This window comes from Dioscorea cayenensis, chromosome 15 (genome assembly GCF_009730915.1).
Source record: "Dioscorea cayenensis subsp. rotundata cultivar TDr96_F1 chromosome 15, TDr96_F1_v2_PseudoChromosome.rev07_lg8_w22 25.fasta, whole genome shotgun sequence".
NCBI classification, from domain to species: Eukaryota; Viridiplantae; Streptophyta; class Magnoliopsida; order Dioscoreales; family Dioscoreaceae; genus Dioscorea; species Dioscorea cayenensis.
This window is the reverse complement of record NC_052485.1, coordinates 14,692,236-14,710,285: the sequence shown is the minus strand read 5'-3', so window position 1 is coordinate 14,710,285 and position 18,050 is coordinate 14,692,236. Positions and strand designations below refer to the sequence as shown.

Here is an 18,050-nt window from a genome sequence, read left to right as displayed (position 1 = left end):
ATCCTTGACTGGTTGAATAAGGTAAGATAAATAAATTAAATAAATGGATTGAGAACTTGAATCATTGAATCTAGCCATCGAATTATACGATGTAATAGACTAATACAAGTTTCATGCTTATTATTCAACAAAATGTCAACAAAGTTACAATGAAAAACAAATTGTAAAGTGGGACTTTTCTAATTTTATGTTTTTAATTTCTAAACATATTCCAATATGATATCTTTTATTTTGAAACTATTGCTCACTTCTCTATTTCTTTCTGAATTTGTTTCTCTTGACAATCTCACGAGGAAAAAACCAATTTCCCAATAATTTTTATTTGTAATAATAAAAAAGATAATACAAAATTTCAATACAATTGTCAAGAATAGATGACAAAAATGCAATTATTTTATGATAGTGTTTTGTAACCATTACTAAAAAAAATTTTATTATAGTTTATTTTATTCTTCCATGCATATAAAAAATGGTATCAATTTATTTTAGAGTAAAATTTGTTCTGTGATATAAAATCATGGACTGAAATAATAATTTTTTTTTGTGGAATATACAATTATTAATAAAAGACTTTTATTTTGTACATGTTTGGATGTGTTTGTAAAAATAAATATTTAATTTATGTTTTTTGCCTTGTAATTTTATCCTTTTAACTTTTGGAAAATATCAAAACTTGTTTATATATTTTATATTTTAAAAAGTCATATATGGGTATTTTTCTTTTATTTTTTTATTGCAAAAATAAAAATTTTCTAAAAATTTTTTTTTTAAAAAAAAAATCACATCCAAACAGTCCTTATCGGAACACACTTAACTAAGTCAAGATTAGACTAATTCTGTGTTCCAGGACAACAACGATTATTTAAAAAAAAATTAATTTCTTTAAAAATAATAAAATAAATAAATAGATAAAAGAATCCATGTAAAAAATTATGAAACCAATGGCATTTTGGTCTATTGGTATCAGGTCCCTTTTAAATGGCGTTTGTTTTAGAGAGAAACAAAAATCAAACCCCAAAACCTATGCAAAATAAATATACAAGTGCTTGTTGAACGTCCCTGACACATGCTTGTTGAATCTCGTCATATATAATGCAAAATAAAAACACAAGTGCTTATTAAACGTCTCAGACACGTGTTTGTCGAATCTTGTCATATATATATATATATATATATATATATATATATATATATGAGTGTAATCCAAACCCTAGTAAGAAATGTAAGGCCATTACATATTTTTGTTAAGTTACATGTGGAAACTTCCTTTTGACTTTTAAGAGTGTAAGACTATTGAATTTAAATTCGAGTCATTTTGGACTTTCTAGTCTTTTGCTCTCGTTCTTCGTCGGCTCACCATCATTGACTAAACCCTAACCCTAATTAAATTTCAAAGATTTCACTTTATTATTATATAAGAGTGATAATTTACAAAATGATATATTTAACATTATTAAAAACAAATCAACAAGTCTCAATATAATCAATGTTACTCGAAGAAATGTTTAAATATTTCTAGTTTTATATTTGATGTCCAAAAATAAATAAATATGGCGCATGAATTCTTTTTTTTTTTTTTACTATAATGAGATCATATGAAATTAATAAGAAGTTATATGATTTATATTGGTGCGCCACTTTTGAAAATTTTATGAGCAATGTTGATTTTATTTTTAAGATATAATGAAATGTGTTTTAATAACTCAAATATATTTATTAATTTTATGTTGAAATGGTCAACTTATTTTTATATTTAAAGAAAAATGTTTGCAAATATTTTTTTAATGTTTTTAACACAAGAATAGATTTTTTCCCCACATACTTTAAATTAAAATTGACATATATCATTTATTCGAACAAAAACTCATGGAACTTTTTTACATAATCTAATAATAATAAAGTTTTATTCAAATTGATCAAATCATATAGTACACAGGACAATTAAGTGAACAGTAACAACATCTCCAAATAAATAGTCCACTTTTTATTATTTAATGTTGATATTTATTTGATTAAGAAATGATCATGACCTTTAAGTCAAATGTTGACTTAGATATTTATGGTATGAATATGACTCCTATTAAGTATTAATGATTTCATTTTTGTTATGAAATAATCAAAAACATATTGTATAAATAATACCTCATTTGTGATTAATATAATTATTCAATTTTTCTGTTTTTCCTCTTTTAAAATTGAGTATTTTAAAATTTTATATAAAAAATTAAAGTATTGTAAATCTAAAGAATGATAATTTAGGAATATTTAAAGTTATAAATGGACCTAAAACATAAATTTTTATTTTAATAATTCATTAATTGACAATTTAGAATAGTATGCAAGACTAGACACCAATTAATTAATTATCGTAGACATTAATCCATATTTTTTAATAATTCATGTGGTCAAGATTAAGGTCATTGAAATGACACAATTTAAAAGGCTTTGGACAATTCTATCCATACCAAGACAAAGATGGAGGACATGTGGCCCCAATTAATCCATCACAAGGGAATGATTGTGACTTAAATGAACCATTTTTATTTATTAATTCATATTATTAATATTTTAGCTCATTGTATTGTTCTAATTATTTGGGACAAATGTCAAACATTTGGAGGAAGTTAAGTTTTAGGGTTTAAAGACCAAAGAATTTTTAGGGTTTTGAATATGGTTGATCAACCAATTAGACCAATGACCACATGAGCATCAATTATTGCTTTTGGTTTTTCTTTTATTTATTTATTTAAAATATATATTTTCCAATATTTTCCTGTATCATTTTGCATTGAGATTTTCTTTAATTATTATTATTATTATTATTATTATTATTATTATTATTTATTTATTTATTTTGCCTATATTTAAGATACTTTTTTCTCAACCTAAAGCTAGCCATCCATGACTTTTGAATTCTAGGATTCGAATTACATAGTGTGTGTATATTATATTATATATACAAACTAGACAAGCCCCGCATATGGGTGATAAGATTTAAACACACCACCTCCTGTATATTATAGAAAGGATATATGCATAGTTATATTAAATATTTTGAGTTTTTTTTTTCAAAACAACTATGATAATAACAGTATGATTGGTTAAAGTGATAGTGCATTGGGTTAGTCAAACAAGTGATCCGAGTTTAAATTTATATATATATATTAATCTGAGGTCCTTATTTTTTATAAAGCTTTTAGTACCTCACTCCAAAATGATTTTAAGCCTGCGGCTTTTACGAAACTTGTGACCCAAAAATTTATTCAGAAAATAAAAAAATAAACACCTAATCATTTTTTATTTTTTGAAAAATATTAAAATTATAACTGGCCAAAAATAACACTCCTTTTAAGTATCATCTATTAAATTAGAATATCCATTCTAATTCTTAAGGTGCTCTGTGATAATTATAGTATTAAATATAACATATGTTTGTTAATAAAGGTGAAAGTAACTATGCATTACATTTATTTTGATCTTTCAAACTAAAGCAAAATATTTAATTTAGCTTATAAATTATCACAAATAATTAATTAGGAAAAATCAATAAATTATGGAAAAAAAATATTAGTTTTGGTATGTTCTCAACTTTTAGATCATTAGATAAGAAGTTTTTTTTTAATGTTAAACTATATAAAACATAGTTTATTAACTAAAAATGCATTTTATAACTTTTAAATATAGGTAAGCTGCCCTTGTTTTTATATTTTTATATGATTTTAAAATATCTAGATAAAATGCACTTTTAATCTGTTAACTAAGATCATTTGATTGTTTTAGTTCTTTAATTCAATAATAAAAAATTTCGGTCTCTAAACTAAAAAACAATTATGTACTTTTAATCTTTGGTCAGTATTACATCTCACACACACACACACACACACACACACATATATATATATATATGATATTTTATGATATTTGCAATATTAATATAGAATAAAGATGCATTTTGGTTGATAAATTTGGTCTATTGCACTGAATCTTATATATATAATGTTTATATTCTATATTGAATAAGTGGGTTCAAATCTCAATTCATATAAAGTGGGAATACAAATAAATTGAGAAATTATCTCAACACTGTACACATTCCTTATGATTTATCCATATTTTATCAAATATATATATATATATATATGATAAATAATGCATCATATATATACATTTATTATTTATGTCGTAACACAATCAATTTCTTTATTTTATTTTTTTCCCCAATAAAAAATGCAAGTTGTTGAGTTAACAAAAAGTCTTGTGATCTAAAAGCCTCGTTCATATGTTAGTAATACCCAGGTTGTCAGACCCGGACCGGCCCGGCCGGTTCAACCGGAAAAACCGGGAACCGGCCATGTGGCCGGCCCGGGTATACCCCATTGACCCGGGTATTAAAAAACCCGGTGTTAACCCGGTGACCCGGGTGGTTCAACCGGGAACCGGTTGACCCGGCCGGGTCAATCGGGTCACAATGTTTAATTTTTTTTTTTACAATATTTAATAATTTATTATTATTTTCCCATTAGAAACCACAATATCGTGTATATTTATTAATATTAATTTATAATTTATAATCAATAAATAGAATTACAATATATACATATATATCATAAACATACCAACAAAAATTATCATTTAAAAATAAAATATATCAATGTGTTATGTAAATACTTTCTAAAAATTTAATTTATTAAGAAAATAAAACAATAAATGAGTGTAATTTTATTATAAAAATATAAAATTAAAGTATTCTAATTAAATAAAAAATATAAGAAAATTTAAAACAAAATAAAAACTCAATTGAGATATAAGAATTAGTGAATTAATTTCTTATTTATTTTAACAAAATCAACCAATAAACAAATAACACCGAGAGAAGTTCGATAATTATATATTAATATATTAAATTTGTAAATATTTAAAAAATGTAAAAATAAATGACATAATTAGAAAACTCTACTGTATATAAGGTCATTTATCAATTTAAATATCAAATTTGAGTAGGTTTTTATAATATAATTATGGGTTTAATATTATATTTGCTCATTATTAATTATTATAATATTTTTTATATTTAATTATTGACCCCGGTTCAACCCCGGTTCGACCCGGTCGAACCCATTGACCCCTGACCCCTGGGCTTAGCCGGGTCTGACAACCTTGAGTAATACATGCAAATAATATAAAGTATCATTCTTTTGTGAAACCATAATGAACAAAGGACTAAATGTGCATCGACCAATTGATTTTTTTAGGTTTATTGACTAAATTAATAAAAAAAATAAATTTGGAGACTAAAAGTAAACTTTAATAAAATTTTCATATTATACATTTAAAACATTAAAGAAAATGTTAATAATAACTTCATATTGGAATCTTTTTATTAGCATAGTTTTAGTAATTATTTGATATTTATTTATGAGGAAAATATCTAAAAATGGAAATTGTTATATAAACTATATTTAAGTAAAATGGAATAATTTTCTAGTGTTTTCTAGAAAAAGGAAAGAAATTAGATAATTCTTTTTTTTAAATAAGGAAAGAAAATTGTAAATTTCACATTAAATTTGAGCTTTTCTAGTGTTTTCTAGAGAGTTGAAACATGGAAATGTTACATAAGTTAAAATTTAAAAAAAATTAAAAAAAGAAGGTTTTTATTAATGACGATGATGGATTCATCTACATAAAATAAAATAAAATAACTTAAATAAATATCATATAAAAAATAAATTTATAAAATCAATTAAAGATTATACAGTTTATTTATTAATTTTATTTTTGCCTCCTGTATTTATTTATTTATTTATTTTACTTATTTACTACGCGTCCAAGCTTGCTTTTATTGTACAACATCGTCACTTTTCATGTACGAAAACTTCTAGAAATTAAATCAAACTCATTATTGATTAATTTATTTATTCAATGAGTCAAAATGTAGCTGCTGTGAATAAACTTTTAATGAGTCAAATTATGAATACTTGTATTTAATTATTAAAATATGTTATCATATTTAGTGTAACTATCATGAAGAAATTTGGATTTCTATTAAAAAAATTTAGATTACTACCTTATGTATGGATTATATGTGTAACAACAACAACAATAATAATTAGGGTTTTTTTTTACTTGCATACCCTTGTAAAATCATAAATTTACTTAAATACCCTCATAAAAATGATATTTTCTTGTATAACCCTAAAAATCAATCATATTTACTTATATGCTCTTATGGTTAAATTGACTCGCTAAATCAATTGATGGAATAAGGGTAAATTATCAATATGGGTTTACTTATATACCCCTAATTTTTTTTTCTTATTTTGTACACATTACTCATTTCATTCAACAAATGACCATTATGGATTTGTTAATATGCCCATCAAATTTTTTTATAATATTTTATAGACTTTAAATTATTTAAATTATAGATAACCAATGTAATTTTTTATATATGCTTTAATTATTTTTAAAAATTATTAAAAATCATGTATTTTTGAGTAAATTCATATTTTTCAGGTTTCCACAAACATCTCTAAAAAATTTTACATTGTCACATGCTCTTTACAAACCCAACCTAAAAATAGATAAAAATTACGACATGTAACAAAATATAACAAATTTGGGAGGTTCTCCGAGTAAACTCTCGTGACGGCGTTGATCACGCTGAGACCTCTGACGGTGAACCTCCCAAATTAATTAAATCCATTGAAGCCATTTGATCACACTCAAGAAAATAATAATAATAATAATAATAATAATAATAATAATAATAATAATAATAATAATAGTTTACGTTTATTTATTAAATCTAATTTTTCAACCCTTAATAAATTAATTAATTAATTAAAAGAGTTCATTGTATAAAGGACGTTGATATAATAAAATTTTAGGGTTGAAAAGCCTATTTTTGGAAGCCTCTAAATTCTTTCTTTGTCCTTATAATTTTCTCAGCACATGGGAAGAAATGTCATAAAATAATTCACAATTGTTTTCCAAAAAAAATTAATTAAAAGGTTCACTTTTCTTTAAACAATTATTATTATTATTTTCAAGTTTCAAATAACCTTTTTTAATAATAAAAGAAAATGAAACTTTTGGATTTGTTCAATCTTGAAGGTTCTGAGGTAATAGCAAAAGTTTTCGGATTTTTCAGTAGTAAAAATTTACATTTTATGTTATTGCAGTATTATATTATGATCTCAGGGATTTACAAATTTATAGATTTTGTATTTGAGTGAAAGGATTTCTTAATTTTGAATTAAAAAATAATAAATTTAAAAATATTGATTTTTTTTAATTTTAAATACAATACCTCATTATAAAAGAATTATAAATTGCCTCTATAATAGAAGGATGATAACCTTTTTTTTTTCTTTGTCGAGTAAAAGGTTGAAGAATCAACTCTTACTCATAATAGTTAAAGTGAGTTGGCCACTTTATGAATATATATATATGAGTAAAAAGCATCGAGTTTAATTTAAGTCATTATATTTAAAAATAAAAAATCAGATATAACAAATAAAAAAAAAATTAACATCTTCAAATAGTTTGGTATGATACCAGTAAAAAAATGGAACATGAAAACTAAGAAAATCAAATAGGACAAATTATATTCTATTTGATATTTTCAAATATTTTACTCTTGTAAATAGAGAAAAAAATTAGGGTAAATCATTTAAATAGTCACCCAATTATGCAACTACTCTTATTTGAGTCACCGAATTATAAAAAATTTCAATTACCCTAACTTTAGATTTGTGTTCAAGCGGGTCACTCGGGCTAATTTTGCTAATGATGGGTTGATGTGGCAAACCACGTCAAGCCTCCATGCCAAATCAGCATGTCACTTGAATAAAAACCATTTTTATCTTTTAGATAATCAACCCATATTCTTCATGTCAGATAAACAAAAAGTAATTTGATTTTAAATTTTTGAAATTTTTTGTCAGATAAGTTGGAGTTGTCTACTATTTAATTTGATTCTTTGTTCACGTGGCATGTTGATATGATACGAGGGCATGATGTGGTATGTCACGTCAGCACGCTATTAACGGAGTTAGCCCAAGTGACCCAATACAAAGTAAATTTTAAGTTAGGATATCTAATTAAATTTATTTTATAATTTGGTGAGTCGAATATGAGTAAACGAATGATTGGCTAACTATTTAAATAATTTACCCAAGAAATTATTTATTTATTTATTTGACAATGCAGACAAGCCACCCTATATATGCCTCCCAAATCCTTAACCATATTTTGGAAGGAAGTAAATTCTCGACTTTTTAAATGTGAGTTAATCGTACTACCATCATCTATTGCCGCGACAATCAATTGATTTACTTCTGTCATCATAATTGAAAAAATGAGAAAAATCAAATACAACAACTCATACTTAATACTTTCAAATATTTTACTATAGCAAAGTACAGAAATAATAACAACTGATTTGTTTCAGTCATCATACTTGAAAATCGGCAAAATACATAATTTAGTGTAAAAAAAAAAAACAAAGACTTTATGTAAAACTTGTTTCCCTCTATAAATATAGTTCAATACAGTTAAAAAAACGGCATATTTATTCCGTTCATCATACTTGAAAATAAAGAAAATCAAATACAATAGATTAAATACACAATTTAGTATTAAAAAAAAGACAAAAGCTTTTTTAAAATAAAGAAAAAGAACTAATCTCCCTTTTTAAATACACTTTATTAATGAGAAGGTGACAAATGAAATGGTTGAAATTTTCCAAATTCTTGAGTCAAAAATCAGGCTATCTTTGGGAAGACTAGTAAAACCCATTCCCAATTCAAAGGTATCACACGTCACGTGCTTTAAGCATGAGAAAGCCAAGTGCGCCCCCACCCTCTTTATTACATCAACCAATTTTAGAAGTCTTCAAAGCTAAAGCATAAGGAAGACAAAGATGATAGTGATGAGAGATAAACAAAAATAAAAATAAAAATAAAAATAAATGTATAGATCGAGAGAGAGAGAGAGAGAGAGAGAGAGAGAGAGAGAGAGAGAGTTCAAAATCCATGACTTGGACCAAAGCATCCACCATTCATGACCCTCTCATGGACCTCTTCACATTTATAGCCTGATTGAGCTCTTTGTGGAGACACACACCCTTGTATGTATGAGTCCTTAGATTTTATTCTTGTTCCATGAACTCTAAGAGAGAATTGAATTAGTACTTACTAGTGATCTTGGAGAACAAGAAGATGGAGCTACTTGTTATGGAGAAGAAGAAGAAGATTGAGGAAGAGAAAAAGGTAGAAAAGGAAGAACAAGAAGATGTAGAAGATGTAGAAGCAGAAAAAGAAAAAGAAGAAGAAGAAGATGTTGTGCTTCCGGGGTTTCGGTTTCATCCTACCGATGAAGAGCTTGTCGGCTTTTATCTTCGGAGAAAGGTGGATAACAAGCCTATTAGTATAGAAATAATCAAACAGATAGATATCTACAAGTATGATCCATGGGATCTCCCAAGTGAGTTTTTGCTTACCTCTAGCTACTTGTATTGCATGCTTCTTGCTTTCTTAGTGTTCTTGTTTTAATTCATAGAGAGTGAGAATTTCAATGTGTTTCTAATGATCTTTGTGAAAATAAGTTTAACTGAGAACTCAATCATGCATGCATGCATGAATGTTGTTTTTTTTAGGGATTTGAAGCATGATTCAAGTGTCTTTTTTATCGCAATCCATGTTTTTGAACTTAAAAGGTAACTTTCAAAGTATTTCTTATGATCTTTGTGCAAATAAGTCAACTAGTTTTTTTCATTCATTAGTACATGAACGTTGTTTTTTTTTTAGTGTTTTGAAGCTTAACTCAAGTGTTTTTGTAGTAATTCATTGTTGTTAACTCAAGCATGCATGCATAATTGCTAGAGAAATTTCAATGTGTTTCTTATAAGTAATAGTGTCAATTAATTGATTATTATCAATGAAATTAGCATGAATCTTATGCTCTTGTTTGCAATGTAGAAGTTAGCAATGTTGGAGAGAAAGAATGGTACTTCTTTTGCTTGAGGGGGAGGAAGTATAGGAATAGCATAAGGCCTAATAGAGTCACTGGTTCGGGGTTTTGGAAGGCGACGGGCATTGATAGACCGATATATTCTCCAAACGACATTGGGAAATGCATTGGATTGAAGAAGTCTTTGGTTTATTATCGAGGAAGCGCCGGAAAAGGCACCAAGACTGATTGGATGATGCATGAATTTCGCCTTCCCCCGGCCACAAAGAACGACGCAAACAATCCCCCTAGTCTTCAAGAAGCGGTAAAAATTCCGAACAATTACTTCATCTTCATATTCTCCATCACTTTCACTAAATTGAATTTATATGGTTCATGATTTGATAGGAAATTTGGACAATTTGCCGAATATTCAAGCGAAATACAACATACAAAAGATATCATCCTCAAGATTGGAGTAAAGAATCACCAAGAAAGCGAATATTGGCAAGTGATGCAAGTTCAAAAACGAATAGTTTCGAATCAGATACCGGAGAAGATCAATTCAAATGTTTCGGTATATCTTATGTTGATCATCAAGGCCATGACAACAAGATACCAACTACTAATTACTTTGATCAAAGGAACCATTTCTATACTACCCAATGGAACCAAGTGGCCACTCAAACTCCATTGACAACATTACACTCTTCGACATTGAACCCGAATGAATTGATCAAAGAAACAAACTGGGATGAACTCGGAAGGATGACCGAGTTCATGACCGATCCCGCATTCGTCTACGACGGACGATATTCATCGGTTACGTACAATTCGATGTAAGTAATCACTGATGTTAGAACTAGGTAGCAGAAAAAGAAGAAGAGTAATATCATATGTGCATGTATTTTATGCTAACTGTTTGAGTTTATGGTTGTTATTGTGGTGATACAATAAAATGAAACTCTATATGGTCATCACTAGATGTTTGTATTGCTTTGTACTTGAATGATCACTGGTATGAAGTAAATTCAGGTACAAAGAGTGATGATTAATTTACTGGGAACTCTTTTCTATCTTAATTTTGTATTTTATCAGGAGTTCATTGTATGTGAAACTAGTTAATTATTACTGAAAGAAAAATGGGATTCGAATTGAGACTTTTTGTTATGCAATAAGGTAGGTTTGATGACAGGATATTTAATTGGTGACTTTTCCCCATTGTTGACTCTGTTTTATTTAAATTAGTTGTGTTCTTGACCTTAAGGGTCTTATCTTTATATTAATGACATCATTCTATTGTCATATATATATATATTTAGAATCACTCTTCATTTATGAAAATAATATAGTGATATCGTTGATGGCTTTTGTGTAAATAAAAAAATGTGAAGCGCAAAATGGGAATGAGAAAAAAAACATTATGAAGGCAATTCAATTAATTAATGGAGTAAAAGTTAGAATGAGCTTGAGTGTCAAGTTGTGTTCAATGGTGATGTGAATAATATTAAATGAGGATTAATTTGAGACAATTTAAAAGAGGTTAAGTCTAATGTGAATAGGCTTGAATAGGAATATTTATTATTTTGTTTATAGATATGAAAATTTCAATATATATATAATTAAATAGAAATATATTATTCCCTTATATTCAAGTTGAGGCATGCGAATATTGACTCGTTTATTAAATTAATAAGAGTCAAAATTTGATTTACTATCCATTTTAATCTTTTTTAAATAATATTCCATAGAACTATAAGTAACTTTCAATCAAACAAATGTAATTGTCACTATGGAAAAAAACTATGTTATTTTGAAAATGAATACACCATTGATAATATATAAAAGTTTTTTATTTGCATACCCATGCATGCAAAAATTGAAATTCCTTATATACCCTTGAGAAAATAATATTTGTTTATATGCAATTTAAAAATCATTCTTTTTTCTCTATACAAACCTTTACAGCAAAAAATTAATTTAAAAATTTTAGTAAAAAAACTATCATTTTGCCTTTTTCTTTTTCTATCTGCATTCATATTATGAATCAGAAAAGAATGTTTTAATGTATATAAGTAAATGCATGCATCAATTTGGTTACAAGCTAAGTGTTCATATTAGAATTTTTAAAGATAAATTTTGATTAATAATGGATAGCACATAAGTACATATATGCACAAAGTATGCGTTTGATGTCAAAATAATTGACTTGTGATTGAAACATTCTTGTCATATTAATTAGAATGACAATTTATTTTGCTATGTTGATATGTAACGAAAAATTGGTAGACAGAAAAGGATTGATTAATTGATTTGGTTGAGTGACTTAATTTATTAAGTCAACTTGTAATAATAATTAATTTTATAGAATTGATTAGTCTTGGTATATGATTAACTTATACAAGAAAGAATGACCTGAATTCATTCAAATTATGGGAATTAATATTTATGATGTTTCATCATAATGATCGATGAGTTAAATTTAGTATAAATGACTTGATTTGTTTAATATATTTTGTTTAGTAATTTGATTATTCAAACTTGATTAGTCTTGTAATATGATTAGCTTATACAAACACGAATAATTGAATGTAATATAATATAATAAATTTGTGCAACTACACAAGTAACATATGGCAAATTAATTTCAAGTGCGATTTAATTAATAATTTGAAAATTCAAAAACATTGATATATTTGTTTAGTATGATAGTTTGAATTCATATTCTTGATTTTTGAATTTGAGTAAGTTTTTTATTTAATAACTATATAAGCATGGCATAAGCATATGAGGTTTATTTTTTTATTTTTAATTTATTTTGGAAAGATCATATAAATTAGTTAATGTATTTTAAGAAGTTAAAAAGTTGGTAAGATAAAGTTAATTTGGTTATTAAATTTTCAATTGTTATTAAACTATGTGATGACTTCTATAGTGGCAGCGTTAACTTAGAAAGGATTAAATGGGCCAACATTGCTCTCATCCCCAAGGTTGATTCCCCTGAATTTGCTGGACATTATATGGCTATCAGCCTAATCAATTCGTCCTTAAAAATCATTTCCAAGCTTTTGGCAATACGTTTAAGTAAGGTCATGGACGCTTTAGTGGATAAGGCCCAATCAGCTTTTCTAAAAGGTCGATGTATTCTGGACAATGTGTCTATTGCGGAGGAGCTTATCTTTAGCATGCACAAACGAAGATTACCCGGGCATATCTTGAAAGTGGACTTTGAGAAAGCTTTTGATTTGGTGGATTGGGATTTCCTTCTGGATCTCATGAAAGCTAGGGGTTTTGGGGACAGATGGTTGGCTTGGATTGGAAATATTCTATTATTATCTAAGGCTAATGTTCTGGTGAACGGGGTCTCCTAATGGCTACATCCATTATAAAAGGGGGTTGAGGCAAGGAGATTCATTATCCCCACTACTATTTGTTTTGGTTTCGGATGTGTTATGCTCTATGTTCAGTCATGCCCTATGTTCCAGGATTCTGGAAGGCTTTCTTCGTGGAAGACGAGACATCTCTCGTTGGGCGGTCGTCACACGTTAGTGAACTCAGTCCTATTGGCAATACCTACCTTCTGGATGTCGATGTATAAACTGCCTAAATGGGTCATTAAAGACATTGATCGTATTAGAAGGGACTTGATGTGGTCGGGACCTGATATGGACAGCCCGGGTTGTAGACTTGTTAGCTAGAAGAGCATTTGTCGAGCGCGGGATCAAGGTGGTTGGGGGATTCTGGATATGTTCAATTTTAACCATGCGCTGCTGGGGAAATGGTGGTGGAAGTTTACGACTGACCCTAACTTGGGGGGAGTGATGTGATTCTTTTTAACTATGGTGGGCAGAGATGGAATATTTTCCCAAAACAGAAAGGGAGGATTTCTTATTTTTGGAAAGGGTGTCAAGTTGTCTTCCGGCGTTGAGATGTTGTTTTCCCCACGTTGTTTTGGTAGGCACACATATGCTATTTTGGAAAGACATTTGGCTAAATGGTAAATTGCCGATGTATTTGTGGCCTGGGATTTTCCGTGTTAGCCGGCAGTAGAATGCTATCTTCCAGGAGCTGGTTTACAAGTTAGTGGAGGCTCCTTTGTTTGAAGACAGTGACGTTCTTCAAGTGCAAGACTGGATTTAGAGGCGATGTTCAGATACGGAAGACATAAGAAGATGGGCTTTATCTAGAAATGGATTATTCTCTGTTAAATCAGTCTATAATTTCCTTAACGATGGGGGGATGCGTTGCAGTGTTTCTGGCTTCTTTGGAAAAACAGCTGTCCAAAGAAGATAAACATCTTCAATTGGCTGGTCTAGAAAAACAAAATTCTGACTTTGGAAAATCTAGAGCATAGATGTTGCAACAAACCTCCAACAACGACTTGTGTGATGTGTCATTTTGATATTGAATCAGTTGACCATCTGTTCATTCACTGCCAATTCGTTAGGGAAGTGTGGATATACTTTATCAATCTTCTTAATCTTTCGGAGCCTCCTAGCTCTATGAGCCATATTTGGGGCTACTAGAGAGGGACAGTGAGACCAGTCTCTAGGATCTGTGCGGATTTAGTGATTAAGGCGTTAGTTTGGAACATTTGGCTTGCCAGGAATGATTAGATCTTTAATGATAAATTTGCATATGTCCATTTCCTTATCATGAATATTGATCGCATGCTACTTTCGTGGTTCGATGCTTTTGCAGATAACACCAAGGGGAAGATTGAAGATTCCATGTCTACTGTCCAGCGTAGCCTTGAGCTCCTTGGTCAGAGGGGCCAGCTGTACAGGGAGGATCCTAGGGAGAACCATACTGCCGAGGAGGCACAAGGACCAGTCACGAGTTAGTTGTCTGATTACCAGCCAGGTGTTGAGGAAGCTCCTTTCCTCGGGTGGTATGTTCCTTCTGTTTTAGGTCTTTTGTAGCCCCTGCATCACCGCTTGTGGTGAGAAGGGGGTTTGTTTCTATCTTATTTGTACTTTGTAACTCTTTTGCTTTTGGTCTTATCTAATATAGTAGTTTATCCACCTTTTCAAAAATATATATATATTTATAAGTTGTTTTTCTTTTCATTATAACGTGAATTAGATATATTAAAAGACTTAAAGAGAATTATTATTATCTTTTTTTTTTTGATAAATTTATTAACTTATGACTTGAGTTATATATATATATATATATATATATATATATATATATATATATAAGTTCCTAATTTGTACAAATTGATTTTTGGCTTGGTATAGAAAGGTTTATAGTAAAGTCATTATACATCAACTAATTTGATAGAGATATTAATATATTATGAAAATTTGTAAACAACTTCGATATAAATATTTCAAATTTATAATTTTTTTAATAATTATATCACTTTTATATTTAAATTAAATAAGATAATATGTAAATTTATTTATTTATTTATTTATTTATTTATTTTAGTAGTGAGTAAATTTATTTATTTTAAAGCATATTGTTGTAACTTCATTGATGTACCTTAAAATATACTCGTATTTACCTATAAGTCCCTCCATATTTTGCAGAATCCTTAAACATCCCTTGAAGTTTGCTGATTCCTCATAGGTCCCTCATTTTCAAATTAATTTCCTTCAAATCTTGATGGCTCTAATGGTCATTAATGGGTTGTTAACTAGGCATGGAAATGCCATCTTTGTCCCTTGTTCAAGTTCCAAAATCAGAAGGCAGGGAAATGGTGAAAATGCCTTAACTGACTAGGCGACTGTTCGTGTTATACGTATATGCATGGTCCCAGTGGAAACCTTTTTTATTCTTGTTCTTGTTCTTCTTCTTGCGCCTAGGACTGAGTTCTCCTTGTTCGTTCGCCGACAAGCTTGTTCTTCTCTTCGTACTCTCGGCTTCCCAGAAAATCGTGAGCCTTCCTGCAAAAAAAACACAAGCGAAAAGATAAGGAGAAGTCGGCCGACTTTCGTGTGTATTTTTGTGGATTTCATATGTAGAATTTGACTTTAGACGGTGTGGGTTTCATGCTTTGGTGTGTATTACTTTGGGTTTTTGGATTTTTCCTGTGTAATATACGTTTCATCCTATGTAAAATATCTATTTGCTGTGTAAAATTTGATCATTATGTGTAATTTCAATTGAATACAGAAATGGCTACCACTTTGGTCAATGTTAGGTGTTACCTAGCCCCTATCGTGGAAATGATAGAGGGATTGAAGAAAGTAATGAACAAAATGCACTGGCAGATACTTCGCCAAACCCCTTTTGCGCACATGATGGACTTGGTAATTGTGCTCCAAGAAAATGGAGAGGTGGATGCGTTGCTCCGTATATATGATGGCCAAACCGAAAGGTTCAAGATTGGTTACATCATGCTGCAATTCAAGCCCGAGGACGTCGCCATCATTATGGGCGTCCCATGCATGGAAGAGATTGTCTCCTTCAGATACGAGGAGGAAGGGGTCTTATCTGAATTTGAGCTTGCCTACCTGAACAAAATGCACAACCGGCATCACGATGCCATTAAGGATAACCTATTCAGACTTGTTAGAGGGAAGTCCGGAACGGAGGAGACTTTCGTGAAGCTCCTCTTCATGTTCTTCACGACAACCGTCTTCTTCCCGAACACCTTCCTCAATTCGCCCACCTTTGTGGCCAGGTATGCGGACAACCTGGAGACTATAGGCAACTATGCCTGGGCGCATGCCATCCACAAGTGGCTGATGGACGATTTTCCCAAAACCGTCGCACGGGTGCAGTTGCGCTGTCAAGGAAAGTACTACAGTGTTGGATACCTCAAAGGGTACTCAGTTGCCCTTATTATTTGGTTCTATGAGGTGACTGGAAATGTGAAGAACCAACGTGTTGGTCGGACACCTCGTATACTGTGTTATTGGGTGAGTACATTCATCAAGGCGTCATCAGTCGATCTACTTTTAAAATCCCTGGAATGGAAAGAGGTGAGGTTTTCTTTTAATCTTGTGTAATATTCAAGCTGTCTAATTTGTTGGTCAGATACCCCGTATACTGTTTGTCTAATTTGTTGTTGTTATTACTATGTAATATTCTTGTTTACTATATAATATATTAACTTCCTCTTTAAGATATTTCCCATTCTGTATAATATACTCTATTCCTGTGTAAAATACTCTAGTAGTGTCTAATATACTAGCTTTATGTGTAATATCATGCCGGTCTATGTAATATCAATGTTTAATGTACTATAATGTTAGGCTGACATCTTATCTCTTGCTTCCTTTGCAGTTCTATGCTCTTGTCCCAGCCAATGATAAGAAAATTATACTTGTTGGCCATGGAATAGGAAAGGCCAAGGAAACTTATGTGAGGTCGTCCCAATTAGCCAACTCAAAAAAGAGGGTCTGACGGCATTCCCCTCCAAGGAGGTCAACAAAGAAAAAAAGCAAACCCAACAACGGAAGAAGGAGAAGAGGATCCAAAGAAGAGAAACCGACAAGCAATAAAAAAACGGGATGGGGACTATTCCCCCGAAATCAATCTCCCAAAAAGGTCTCGGCCGCAGTTGGAGACCGACAGGCCTGACAAAGCTGCTAATGGTCCGAGAGGTGATGATGATGTGCGTGGTTTACTTCACCGCCTATTGGCCAAGTTCGATGTGCTATGCGCCCGTATGGACGAGCGCGATGCCAAAGATGCTCGGTGGGATGGGCCCGACGAGCGGACCTCACCAGTTGAAGATGTAGTGAACTGGCATGAAGACTTCATCCGTCACCCTTCTTCTTGTACCCATTCTCAGTCAAGTATGCCTTTCAAAAGGGTGGCGCGGAAGACTATTGGACAGCACAACGCCGACAAGCCCACTAATGAGTTAACCCTTGTGGTGGCGATTGAGGCCGAGCTCCCAGATCCCGCGGTACCAACAGAAGGTCCAGCAGAAGTCCAGGGGCAAGAGCCGGCGGTCACGTTAGAAGGTGAACAAGCGATTGAAGGGGATCTGTCACCGGCTGCTAGAGAAGAAAAAGCTACAACCCCGGAGGTATCTGATGGTAGTCCCACTCAGCGTCCTTTGGAAAATCCCACTAAAAAGGTCCCAATAAAGAGGGTCCCGCTGAAAAGGTAACCATGAGTGAAGCCCTTGCCAAGGA

The 18,050-nt window shown here is 30.3% G+C and overlaps 1 protein-coding gene across 2 annotated transcripts; it reads left to right on the top strand.

Moving 5' to 3' along the window:
• Window positions 1-9,097: 9,097 nt before the first annotated feature.
• Window positions 9,098-11,067, top strand: LOC120277882 (transcription factor JUNGBRUNNEN 1-like). 2 transcript variants are annotated; one of them, XM_039284731.1, is made up of 3 exons: window positions 9,098-9,486; window positions 9,984-10,276; window positions 10,360-11,067. In XM_039284731.1, the coding sequence occupies exons 1-3, from the start codon at window positions 9,222-9,224 to the stop codon at window positions 10,792-10,794; spliced, it is 993 nt and encodes a 330-aa protein (XP_039140665.1). In that variant the 5' UTR covers window positions 9,098-9,221; the 3' UTR covers window positions 10,795-11,067. The 2 variants fall into 2 exon arrangements, with proteins under 2 accessions (XP_039140665.1, XP_039140664.1); XM_039284730.1 differs by having other exon boundaries at window positions 9,101-9,486; window positions 9,981-10,276.
• Window positions 11,068-18,050: the final 6,983 nt, after the last annotated feature.